We start from the raw sequence: 13548 nt of genomic DNA, 5'->3' as shown, positions 1-13548 counted from the left end.
CGGAGCAGATCCATGGTCTGTGCTTTCAAAAAAGATGACAGCTTTGGAAAAGGAAATGATGATGATAAAGCATTTATTAAATGCTTACTACATTGTGCTAAGTGATGGGGACACAAATATAACTAAACAAGATGGTACCTCTTTTAAGGAGTTTATACTCTGATGATAAATGACAACTCACACCAATATTATTATAACAAATTTATGTCATTTTAATATTATTTATGCAGTGTTTTTCAGTGTGCAAAACTGTGTAATACCTAAAGGGAAGTAGAAAGTGATAGAGGTATGGCAGGAATGAATAGACCATGGAGGTATGATTCAAAGGACGAATGAATCAAGAAGAAGCAATGAGATCATAAGAATAGAATGAGAAAATAAAAGTTGAAGTATTTATCTGGTGTTTTAAAATGTATATCTGTAAAACTATATATTACTATATATTTGTTATATCTTGAGAGCAATTTATTGTAAAAGAAAAACAAGCAATGTCAGTGCTTGACTGGAAAATAAGAGGTCATAAATTCTGGAATTTTTTTTTTTGTGTGTGTGTGTGTCTGTAAGGAACACAGTAATTTTAACCCATTCCATTCCACCCAAACCAACAGGCATTTATTGAAAGGCTTATTATGTGCAAGGAATTATGCCAATTGTTGAGATAAGATGCAACAAAGAATAAGACATGTCCTAAAAAATCTAATAATTTAGTAAAATAGAGAAACCATGTTCAGAATTTGAATGTGCATATGAAATAAAGTACTATAAGAATTTCAAGAATGAAGGGTAACTTCCAGATGGCAGAAAAGGTTCTGTGGAGAAGTATGCAACTCCATGTTGAGCACAATCAACACCTATCACTCTTTCGATGTACCACTTTTAATAAGCTGCTAATTACCATACCTTCCTCTGCCACCCTGCCCCCAACTCCTTGTGCCTTAAGTGATTGAGACCTGGAAAGAGAGTCATAATACAGATTTATATTTGGGAATTCCAATAACAAATTTATAAAAGGAGCCCTCTTTTAGCCAACCCCTAGGGCTTCCTCCTTCTTTTCCTTATTTTACTCTCTCCCATCCCCAGTAAACTTGGGGACAACTTCTTCCCCTCCCCCACCACTTTGCCAAGTTCAAGTTTCTCTCATTTTTCTCATGGATTTCCCATCATTACCAGTGTAATACTCCTGAGTGCAGCCTGAACCAGACTAAAATGCAATTAAGAAATGTTTGACAAAACAAATAAAAATTCAATACAACAAAAGTAATGTTAATTTTTTTAAGTTAATAGGGGGCCTAAACTCCTCAGGGCAAAGATTGCTTTTTTTGTTTATAATTTATGGCATGGCATGCAACAAGCACTTAATAAATACTTTTTGCTTATTAGCATTGACTTCACAGTCTACTACTTTCACTACTAAACAGAATATCTCACCATTCTAACTTTTTGTCACTCTCTATCTGAAAATCTTCAACTCTGAAAAATTCCCACCACTCAATTTCTCTGTTTTTGTTCTAGGACTGATGATCTCAATGAGAAAAATAATCAAAATAACATAACTTGCTCTATTACAAATTTATGGCACATAATTTTGCCTGGAATATCACTGCTGTGTGACATTAATTCTACTATGCCCTTATTAATTCTTGATCTCATTTTTCCCAACAATTGCTCCAAATCCTTTCTTCTTTTTACTTAATATTGATGATACTCTAAAGTTTGCCTCTTAGATCACAGAAAAGATCAGACTTGAACTCTCATTTCTTCTCCTTTCCTCAAAAAAAACTAGCAGCATTATGTGGCTAACCCTTCATCCTGAATTTTTGACATCATTCTCTCTAGCAATGTCTTCACGCTAATGCAACTTCAATATTTCTTCTTGGGTAGATTCTCATTTTTTAGCAAATATTCTTAGGTCTCCCCAAACCTAAGAAAGCAGTTTCTTGAACTTAGAAAGGAAGTCCATCCAGACACAGTTTTTTCTATTTCCTTAATTTAGGAAAATAAATGTTCTTCAGCTGTGTATAACTCTTCATAGCCTCCTCTAGGGTTTTCATGGCAAAGATATTGGAATAATTTGTCATTTTTTCTCCAATTCATTTTATAGATGAGGAAACTGAGGCAAACAAGGTTAAATGACTTGCCCAGGGTCACACAGTAAATGTATGAGGCTGGGTTTGAACTCAGAAAGTGAGTCTTTTTGACTCTAGGCTGGCAATATTCATTGCCCCACTTGCAGTCTTTTCTTACTGCTTTCTCTCTTCTTAATTCCTGGTAAATTGTTTTTTTCTTCCAAAATTCAGAAACTACTTTCTCAAAGATCATAAATGATCTACTAAGTACCAAATTCAAAATCGTCCCTACTTTTCCTATTCCCTTTTAACACTAGTAACTGCACCATTCTTCCCATTTCTTTTCTCTTGGTTTCAGTGAGAACACATTACTCTGGGTCTCTTTCTACATTTCTAACCACTGATTTTAGCAACGGTTTAGCCATTGCCATTGGAGATAGTACAAGTAGAGCTTAACTGTTCTTAGACTAAATTAGATTAAAGACAATCCTCACTTTCCATAAGCAAACCTTTCCACAAAACTCTAAGCAAAACAATTTAATGCAAATTTGCCAAAGGATATGGGGAAAGGAGATAAGGAGAAAGGACAGGAAGCCCATGCTATGGAGGGAGGAGCCTGGCACAGTTCATAGACATATGGGAACTAGAGATAGAAAAGTGAGAGCAGGAGGAATAAAAACCTGCAGGGCCCAGGACTAAGCCACATGAGCACTGACATGAACATAGACAGGAGAAGATGATATGGTCCCCAAGTCCTGATGGACTGAAGACAGACACATGGGTGGGTGATTGGATGGAAAAGGGCAAAAGTCTCCTCTCTCAGGAGAAGGAGGTCTTCCTTTCTGCTCTTCCTTTCTTTCTTGCAGTTGAGGTTAAATGACTTGCTTAGGGTCACACAACTAGATTAAGTGTCTGAGGCTGGATATGAACTCAGGTCCTCCTGACTTCAGGGCTGGTGCTCTATCCATTGTACCAACTAGCTTGATTTTTCTATTGATTTTCTTTGACCCTATTAATGTGTATTAACCTTGAAAAAATTCAATTAAAACCATAAAACCACAATTCACAATATGCTAAAGTACTGATTTTACAGCTGATAACAAACGAAATGGAAGAATATAAATTAGTCACCCATGATAGGTAGGTTTGGATGGTTTGTGATCTTTATTGTTGGAGAGAATACTCACATTTTTGAGATCATAGATTCATTTTGAGTAAAATATGAAATTCATATAAAATAAGAGAGAATGCTATGATATTTGTTTTGGATTATTCATTTTCAAGTTCTACATTTACATTCAACCTATATATTCAGACTTAAATTAGAAACAAATTAAAAACAAATATTCATCAATTAATCAAAAGGTAGTGCTTAGTATGTGGCAGGAAATAGCACAGAAATAGGGGATAAAAAAGAAGGCAAAACTTTCTCAAGTTTTCTATATTCTCAAGAAATTCACATTTTAATGGAGGAGATGATACTGAAATAATTATGAACACCAAAGGAAGGAAGGCATTAACAGCAGCAGGATTTGAGAAAGGCCTCCTTCAGAAGGTAGGATTTAAGCTGCATCTTGGGAATATAAATGTTGGAGATGAGGAGGAAGGAATATCATATATGGGGTTTGGGAGGGAGGGAGAAGAGGACCAATGCAAAAACATGGAGTCAAGAGATGAAGTATCGTGTGAAAGATATCAAGAAAGCAGTGTGACTGGATCATGGAATATATGGAGGAGAGACTCAGGTTATGAAGAGCTTTAAATGCCAAATAAGATTTTATATTTGATTGTGGAGTTAATAGAGAGCTGCTGGATTTTATTAAATAGAGGATTTATATAGTCATACTAGTTCTTTAAGACGATCACTTGGGCAGCTAAGAGAAGAATGCATTGAAACAGGGAGATGAAATAGGGAGAAGTCTACTAAGATAGTCTAGTAGAATAGAAACTGATTTAGTTAAGTCTCAAATCAAATGTACCTGGGAAAAACATAAAATAAATTTTACAACAGTAACATTTCTTCATTGTGATATTTTTTAACTCTATAATTTGGTTTCAAGTTTATCCTATATTATTTACCATGTTATCTATAAAGTTTCTCTAGAAAAATATGTTTATTAATACATTTGATTAGCACATTTGATTACTATCTCCCATCCATCATAAGTAATCAACTGAGTTTTATATGGTAGCATACAAAGATCCTTGAGAGCAGAGACAGTTTCATTTTTGTCAGCATTCCCTGAGTAGAAAGGAGGGGACAGATATGAGAGATCTGAAAGGAGAAATGATAAAATTTAACAAAAGTTTGAATAGGTGGAGGTAAGTAAGATTACAGTAAAGATTAAAATAAGATTAAAATCACTGGGGTTGTGATATTGTGAACTGAATGATGGTAGTGCCCTGGGTAATAATATGAAAGTTGGAAAGAGTGGAGGAATTGCATAAGGAGGTTAATGAATTTTAGTTTGGACCCCCTGAGATTAAGATGCCTACAAGACATTCATGTCTGGATGACAAAAAGAGAGATAAAGAAGTATGAAGACTGAGAAAAGGCCATTAGAATTGGCAATTAAGAGATAATTGATGACTTCAGGGAAAGCAGTTTCAGGAAAATGATGAGTTCAGAAGCTAGATTATAAAAAGTTTAAAAATGAATGAGAGGAGAGAAGGTGAAAGCACAAGTGTAAATGGCTTTCTCCAGAAGTTTAGCTGAGAAGAGAAATTAATAGCCAATAGATAGTAGGGATTTGGTATCAGCAAAGATTTTTTAAAGATGAGGGAAGTATTAACTTTGTAGAGAGCAGAAAAGGAACCTATAGATAAGCAGAAAATAAAGATTAGAGAGGGAATGATGATGAGGTCAATGGGGCAGTGTGTTACAGATGTGAATGAGATGAAAGGTGCATCTGGAAGGTTTGTTTTGGCAATGAAAGGAGTCACCATTTCATTCAAGACTGCTGTGAAAGAGGCAATAGTAGGGAAATATGTCTGAGTGACGTGAGATAAGGAGGAGGGAAGAAGGAACTTTCAAAAACTGAAGACAAATGGCATATTTATGTATGTTTGGGGACTTTTTCACTACTATTTTTGCTTTGATTTTTTTTCCTTTTTAACATTTCATATGGGTAATTCAATATTTATTTTCAAGGTAGGTCCTCAGTCAGAACTGTATTCTTGTGCCAGAAACCCAACCTCATGGCTCAAGGCCCACTAGAACTGCAGTTGCTTCAAGGAGTTCTACTTTCTCTGGGGGTATACCAAGGAAGCAGCTCCAAGGAATAATCTTTTAGCAAGAGGCAGAGCAAAATAACATAAATTGGGGAAGGAAAAGAGAGTTCAAATTTGTTTTGAATTTGCAAGCTATTACTTTGCAAATTTTTAACCTGGAAGCACAGTTATAGAGTTTATGTAAAAGATGGATTTGCCAAGATTAATTTCAATTTCAACTTCTTTGCCAATTTTGTGTGGCATTAGGTAAGCCATCTAACCTCTTGGTTCTGATCAACTTTGCACTTGAGTAGAGAGCATTAATCTGATTTGACTTTGAGAAGAGCCTTGAATCCAGATTAATAACTATAAAGTGTTTATACAAAGATTCTCATGAAACCCACTTATTCAAAGTCAGTCATGATTTATAAAACTACAAAATTTTGCTGGTTTTATTTGTTTTACTATTTGTGTTCTCTAGATGGGAAATGGGAACAAATCAAAACATTCTGTGGCATGAAATCTGTTTTCATTTTCACAGTCATCTAAACTTTAGTTGCCAAGATGCAGCAATTTTAGCACACTGATCCTTTATTTCTTTGTTGCAATGCTTTCCTTAAGGATCGAGATAATAATAAGATTAAAAATAAAATTGTAACCTGTTGTTACCTTAATTCCACATCTTTCTCAGCAAAATAATATCATTTTGCTAGAAAATTATTTGTAAGTAACATTTGTTAAAGCGGTATATTTATTATTCATTTGACTTTTTCAGACAAAGATCTGGCTGGGCAAAAGTCCTTGCTAATTGTCTAAAAATATACAATGTTGATTTTGTATTTCATGACTGTATATACTCTGCTTTAAGGATAGTAATATGATCTAGATTTACAAATTATTTCTAAAAAAACATTTAATACAAAATAATACTAAAACTAAAGAATATTCTCACAATAATGGAAAGATTATTCATTGAAAAAGAAATATCACATGTAACATTTCATAATTATATCCACTGAAAGATATCTATAAATGTTTCCCAGAGACACTATTTTACAATTGACTTATTTAGGTCTCAAATCAAATGTACCTGGGAAAAACATAAATTAAATTTCACAATAGTGAAATTTCTTCATTGTGATATTTTTTTAACTCTATAACTTGTTTTCAATTTATGCTGTTATTTGCCATGTTACTAATAAAGTTTCTCTTAACAAAAAATAAGAGTCTTTTAAAACTAGTACAATAGAAAAAAATACATTTTATTAATACATTTGATTACTATCTCCCATCTATCCTAACTAATCAGCTTAGTTTTATAAGGTAGACTGCAAGATCCTTGAGAGCAGAGATAGTTTCATTTTTGTCAGCATTCTCTGACTGATACATAGAAGGTTCTATAAAATTCATATTGTTTTACTAATTATAGCTACATGTTCTAATCAAGCTGAAAGATGATGCTATTCATTCTCAGAATAGAAGGAACAGAGAATAGGGGAGAGTTTAAAAAGGAACCAAGATGGAGAAATTTTCTTCTCTCTTCCAGGATTCAATCTTAAAAATATGGCTTGATTATTTATTAAGAAGTATTATGAATTTCTTGATTATTAGTCAAATGTATATTCAAGTATACACTTGAGAAGATATTCCAAAGAAAAATGTAAATTGCTTGTGGATTGTCTGACCTTCTGTTCCCTTCTATTATTATGTCAAATTTAGTTTTTATTACACCTTAAAATGGTTATATCATCGCTATTGAAATACCTATAGAGGAAAAGAACTAATTAAATAAATTCTTGATATAAAAGTAGTTAAAATATTTAGTAATCCTGAATGTTCAAAAACTTCTGGAAGCACTTTGTTTTCTAGTTGTTGTTAAATGACTGAGTGTAGGTCTCTGTTATGAAATTTAAATATTTTAATGAAAAATCAAATCATTTATCATTAGTAAATTTATCATTTACTAAAGGAAAATGAAAATTTTGATAAAAGCAAAATAGCTCAATTTAAAAAATAAATGAAATTAGCATGTTCATTACTGAATTTACTCTTTGTATCCCCAGTAAAGATACTGATATTATTGGATTTTAAGCCAGAAATCCAAAAATGTATAAGAAATTTTTATTGATTCCCATAATAAAAAGTTCACCTAATTTTTTCCCCATGAATTTGTATTAAAATAAGAGCAGTATTAAGTAGGCAGCATAAATCATGAATATAACTATTCTTCACAACTATTTTACATGATGACATTCTTGGATATAAATTTCATAAAAACCAACACTTACTACTGTGCACAGTCAATCAGTTGGTATTCATTTGACCTCTCGAAGCATGCCTTCACTCCTTCGTCATCCCAAAGCTTTTTTACATGATCAAAGAATTCCTGAAAATTAGAAGTTACAAATTAGAAAGCATATAATTTGCATCTTTTAAAAAGTTAAGAATAAAATATTTGTTTAAAAAAAAATTTCAAGGTTCAAACACAAACTTTAAAGGAGAAAAAATGGAAAGTTAGTGGTATTCATTTACTGCAAATACAGCTGCCAGTACAACTTTTAGTTTCAATAATCAGTAACTTAACATTTCAACCTCAGTAGTTAAAAAATATACTATAATTACAGGTGCTGCCTTAGTTCCTGTCAATTAGATTTTTTTATCTTAGTCATTATGTCACAGACAAGGTAGAGAAAATGGATTACTGTGGTTGCAAAAGCACATTCCAAATATATATTCTTAGAATGTTGAATTATTTAATGCGGCCTGGTGAAGTGGAAAAAATGTATCAAAACTGGTATTTATCTGTATATTCTAAAGAAATGGTCATAGCACTAGGAACAATCACTTTTGGGAGTAAAGGACAGAGGCCAGACTTTGAGGACTTAAGAATGTAGAAAGTCTCTTCACAATGATATGCTGAGGGATATTAGCAAATGGTCTGTTCCTTGTGGCTTGATTTCACTCCAAATAATTTTCTCTGAGGTTAAGTAATTTATCCATGATCATATTGCTAATATGCATCAGGGGTAGTACCCAAACCCAAGTTTTTCTAACTTGAAGGCCAGTTTTTTCTTTACCATACCATAATTACTTCTCCACACCTATATAAAATTGGGAATTGTAATGAAGAACTCTCCAAAATGATTGTTTTTCTAATTCTAGAGTAAAGGTAGAGAGCTACAGATTTGTATTTCTGCAATTAGGGAAAATAGATTTTACTCAACAAAATGAACCTAGACCATTAGAGGTCCTTAGAAGAAAAATGAAAAATATAGGAACCATAGAATCATGAACAGTATTTAAAGATGTCGATAATACATATATATATTAAGAATATATAGAATCTGCAGATGGAAGTTTGAATCCATTCAGTAACAGCAATAATAAACATTTAAGCATCTATGCTATAAGACAGAAAGGATGTTAATATGGAAGCATACTGGGAAAAGGGGACATATAGGAAAAAATGAAGCATTCCTTCAGTCTTGAAGGTAAAGTTTTTGAGAAGCAGAAGTGAAGACAGTATATGTCAATAGAACAGGTAGGTAGTTTGTGAAAAGACAGGATGGTAAAAAAGATGGGAAATGAAATCTAATGTTAAGAGATAGTAGGGAAATCTGGCATTGTGTGTAAAGGGAGAAGAAATAGGAAATAAGTCTAGAGAGCCATGTGGAGGTTGATTGCAAAGGCAAAATGTGTTTATATCTTATCCCAGAGGTAATAGTTAGCTTCTGAAGATTTTAAAGCAATTTTTGATTAGATCTATGCCATCACCCAGTTATGGTTGAGATTATTTTTATTTCTCTATATTTGAGGCTACGAATATATGAAGAATTACATACATAATGCTATGCATATTGTGGCATGATAAAACATACAATATAATCAATCCAAGGCCTATAAGGAAAAATAACTTTGATTGGAATCATGTAGATATATTACTTAGAATGATAATTTGTTTTAGAATTATAATGATGTTTCTGAGTGACTTTTTAGAGTGGCAGAAGAAACTTTAGATTAGGAAATCTAAACAAAATCAAGATCCTCACTCACTTCCCTTAATGTATTACTAATAAACCAAAGGAAAGCTGGCATAGGGGGGAAAGTTAAGCAACAGGGAAGTGTTTTAGATTTACAACACTGAAAGCCTAATCTTCTATACCTAAGTATATTATGAAGTTTATCTTTTTCAGTTCTCTTTTTTTAAATCAGGTTACTCTTCTTCCTATTTTGACTATCCCAATCCAGTTCAGTCTGTATTATGGATTAAACTCAAAGTTTCTGATAGGAAAAGATGATATCTGGAAATACTCCTATAATGCAAAGGTCTCACCCCTTGAGGAGTCTGCTTTGATATCTTAGCTTTGAGTCTAACAGTCACTATCCTGAAACAGAAGTACATAATGCTGTGCATGTACATGTAATAGCCATTCTGTTCTTTTGGTGAAATTTTGGCTTCTCTAATTCTTGCTCTAAACTGATATCAGGGCCCTATTCTTTCGCATTAGCTAGTTCTCCATGATCTCCTGATCATGTCACATGTTGATATCATTATTTCTGGATTTGTTTTCAAGTTAGCATATCATGTCAGATATTCAATTCACAGGCAGAGCAAAAATAAAAGAAACTTTGTGGGCAATAAACAATTTATATTTACCTGGATTAGCTACCACATATTTCTGTACTCAAAGTGATTCTCCTAGGCTCATAAATTTTTGAGACCAAAGGTCCCCAGGAAACCTCATTATCAACTTCCTTATTTTACAAATGAGGAAACTGAGTTCCAGAGAAACAAAATGATTTGACCAAGATTATGTAGCTAGCAAGAACAAAGATAGAATTCGAACCTCATTCTTCTGCCTAGAGATTCTGGTTTGCAAAAAATAAATAGATAAATAAACAAACAAATAAAAAATAAAAAAAATTAAATAGCTTAAACATACAGAAAACCACAGAATATTCCCCTAAAGAAAAAGTAAACAAATGAAGGGCAGATCTCAAGTTGTTATAGCTTAAATTGATTATTATCTATAATATTAACTTGACTTTTCATAGTTATTTAAATGCTATATTAATGTATGCTCTGGATTCTCTACTATATTGCATAATGGAAGGGACTGGTCCATGAGGGTTGAGTCCTTAGAACATAAGTAATGCAATTCATGATTGGCTGATGAGAAGAACTTCATTTGGGGTACAAAAGACTCAATATGAAGCCTCTTTTTTGGAAGCTTTCAAATGAAGAGGAAGAAATGTTGAGGGCCTCCAGGTCTATGAAGAAGTAGTTGCCATAGCGACCTTATCTTCTCATCCAGCTACCATGCTGTTATGAATGACCAATGTCTGTTCTTTTTTTGTTGTTGTTATTTTTTCTTTGCATTTACTCTTTATCAAAAGTGAACTGTTGAGCCAAACCTAATTTCCTCTTTCAAATCCCAGTTTGGTCATAATGTGTAATCTTTGTAATATATTGTGATATCTTTTAGGGAGATAATTTTGAGTATTATAAATACCCAAATTAGCTACAAAGGACATATGAAAGAAGATACTATCTGTATTCAAAGAAAGAAAGGATAAATAGAAGTATGTATAAAGTAGTTTTACATATACATAAACATACATAAATATATGTGTTTAATGACAGCCATTTCAACAGCAGAGAGGGGGAGAAAAAAAGGCAAAATAAGAAAATCACATGATAACACTAATATATATTTGAAAGGAATAGGAAATTACATATAATAGATTTTCAATTTTATGCACAATCATATTCTTTCCACTATTCTACTATGGTATAGAAATGCTTGTTTTGATTCTTAATTTCTGAATAAATTTTTTAAAAAAGAGAATGACTACAAATGAGACAACAGACTAGGTTATGCTCTTGTGAGTTTTAAAAGGTCAGAAGAACCAAAAATGTCAGCTCATCAACCAAAGGCAACTATAGTAATAGCAGAATCTGGTGAGGAGTCTGCCCTGGGCAGCAGTAATCTATCTAACACAGTCCAACACTGATTTGACTAATGGTCAAAATACTTATATTCAAGAACAGATCAACTCATCTATCATCTATGTAATACTCAGAAGTGTATTTAGTGAAGACTCTACATAGGTATAAAAAGAATCCCTTCCTGCCCCACTCCAAGCCAGAGAGATTTCCTTCCTCCTTTGAGTGGTAAAGGGGAATGGTTTTTGTTTTTTTACAACAGTCACAGTTTGGCACAGGAGATGTGGAAATGGAAGTCCAATTACTGAGATAAATGTATTCTTTTGCCCTAACTGAATAATAATTTGGCTAAACTCTGGTGGGGTTCAGTGATCATCCAAAGCCTACAGTCTGAACAAAAAAAAAAAAAAAAAAAAAGAAAAGACAAACTAATCAGTTACTTTGCTACCTCTCTAAAGGATGACTAATAGCCAGTTCTCTGAGTGTTTTAAATCATTTAAAAATTTTACATTAAATTTAAGATAGATTATAGATAGGTATATGACCTTAGGCAAGTCACTTAACCCCAATTGCCTCACTAAAAAAATAAGAAAGACTACAGATAATACTATTATAAAAGGGTGTTAATGCATTCTTTAAACACCTCTTATTCATTCCTTTATTCCCCACTCCCAATAAAAATAACAGTCTTAGTGGGAATGAAGCAAGAAATTTCTACGGGCACAGAGAGTCTGCAACCTACATTAACCTAAGAAAAGATACAGGACATTTTCCTTCATTCAGTATACATAATAGCAAAAAGTCTCAGGCTTTGTGATGTACATGTGTACCCCAAGTCCCTGAGAGGCAGGTAGCATTGAGAATGTCAGACACTTTCACAGAAAGGTTTGCATGTGTGTAAGTGTCCTCACACAGATGAAGCTGAGTTGGGGGAGAAGGAGCTAATTTTTTTTTGGATGGGTGAAAAAAAGCCATTGTGTATATAAGCAAAATGACCATTTAAATAAGAGCTCTCTTCTCCAATCTCCTTTATTTTTCTCTCTCCCCATAGTCCCTACTACACACTCATCCCAACCTTATTCTTCAATTTGCTTCTGGTATAATGTAGGGAATGATGGTTGCTTCACTTTATTTAAATTGTTGCTTCCTCCAGTACTTTCTAAGATTGCCCTGTGGTCTCCCCAGCTAGCTCCTCACTTCTCTACTTGTATTCTCTGTCCTATTCAGAAACTTTGGCCTCTCATTTAACCTAAGGAACCTGAATCTGAACTGGTTCTTGTAAAAAAATGTCAAAACAGTTTGATTCAGAAATTTTAGAATAAATACCGGTAAATTTTACTTCATTCCTTAGACAGCAAAAGCCTAAACCCTATGCTAATGCTTCGACTGCATTAGCACTTATGTTCAAAAGAAGAGAATCTAAAAGGGAAACTTTTTACTCCTTTAAATCAAGGAGTAAATTTGTTGTTAGCAGTAAAAACCTTAGAAAACTTCAAAAAGGGTGTGAATTTACATTAGGGACAAGGGTATGGGAGACATTGCTATACCAAATAATTTCACTTTGGAAAAGGAAGATGCTCTGAAAACTACATTAAAAAAATCCAGTGCTAGTGATATAATTAAATCCTATTTCCATTGCTGGATTAACATCCTAAATGAACTTTGTCCAACATTCAGGAAACAAACCAGAAAAAAATTTTTAATTTAGTTTAGCAACCAACATGAACAAAAACAAATCAAAACAAATCTCAATGTCTGTATGTGATGGAAAGGATTATATGTAGTAAAACAGACCTGCTTTTAACACATCTGGGAGTAGAGAAGATAAAGAAAAAATAAAAAAAGATTCAAAATTATTTAATGTTTCTCCTCATTTTACTTAAACTAGCAAAGATTACAAATTATATGTACTTTTCACATGATGTACCCTTGAAATAACTGAGCACTTGGGATATGACACTGACAGATTCTTCAAAGGCATGAGGATGGGGATGGAAAGGAAATATAATGAAATTACTAGCATTACTGAAAAAAAGTACTTCATAGTTTTACAGTGAAGGACACTTTGTCATAGTGCATTACATATAATTTTTTGGTAATTCACAAATAGCATGCTTTAAAAACTTTAGGAAAATTGTTGATAATGCACATTATATTATGTAGTTTGGATATATCTTAAGTCATTTATTTTCTAGCTATTTTTTTTTAACTATGACAAGTATATTTTGGAAGAAAAGCTTGGATTACTGTAATGCTGATAAAGCACTCTACTCTAAAACAATTCAGCCTAAATTGTGGCAGGTAATATAGCAGTACATTCTTCAT

General features: G+C 32.9%; 1 protein-coding gene across 2 annotated transcripts in view; it reads right to left on the bottom strand.

The window, feature by feature from the left end:
• The window catches only part of GNAL (G protein subunit alpha L), a 462472-nt gene that overhangs the window by 98378 nt on the left and 350546 nt on the right, over positions 1–13548 (bottom strand). For both annotated transcript variants that reach the window (XM_051970476.1, XM_051970477.1), the window contains exon 5: positions 7565–7662. In XM_051970476.1, coding sequence (XP_051826436.1) covers positions 7565–7662 — 98 coding nt within the window. The remainder of the gene's footprint in view (positions 1–7564; positions 7663–13548) is intronic.

This window comes from Antechinus flavipes, chromosome 1, assembly GCF_016432865.1.
Source record: "Antechinus flavipes isolate AdamAnt ecotype Samford, QLD, Australia chromosome 1, AdamAnt_v2, whole genome shotgun sequence".
NCBI lineage: Eukaryota > Metazoa > Chordata > Mammalia > Dasyuromorphia > Dasyuridae > Antechinus > Antechinus flavipes.
This window is presented reverse-complemented; position numbering and strand designations above follow the sequence as displayed.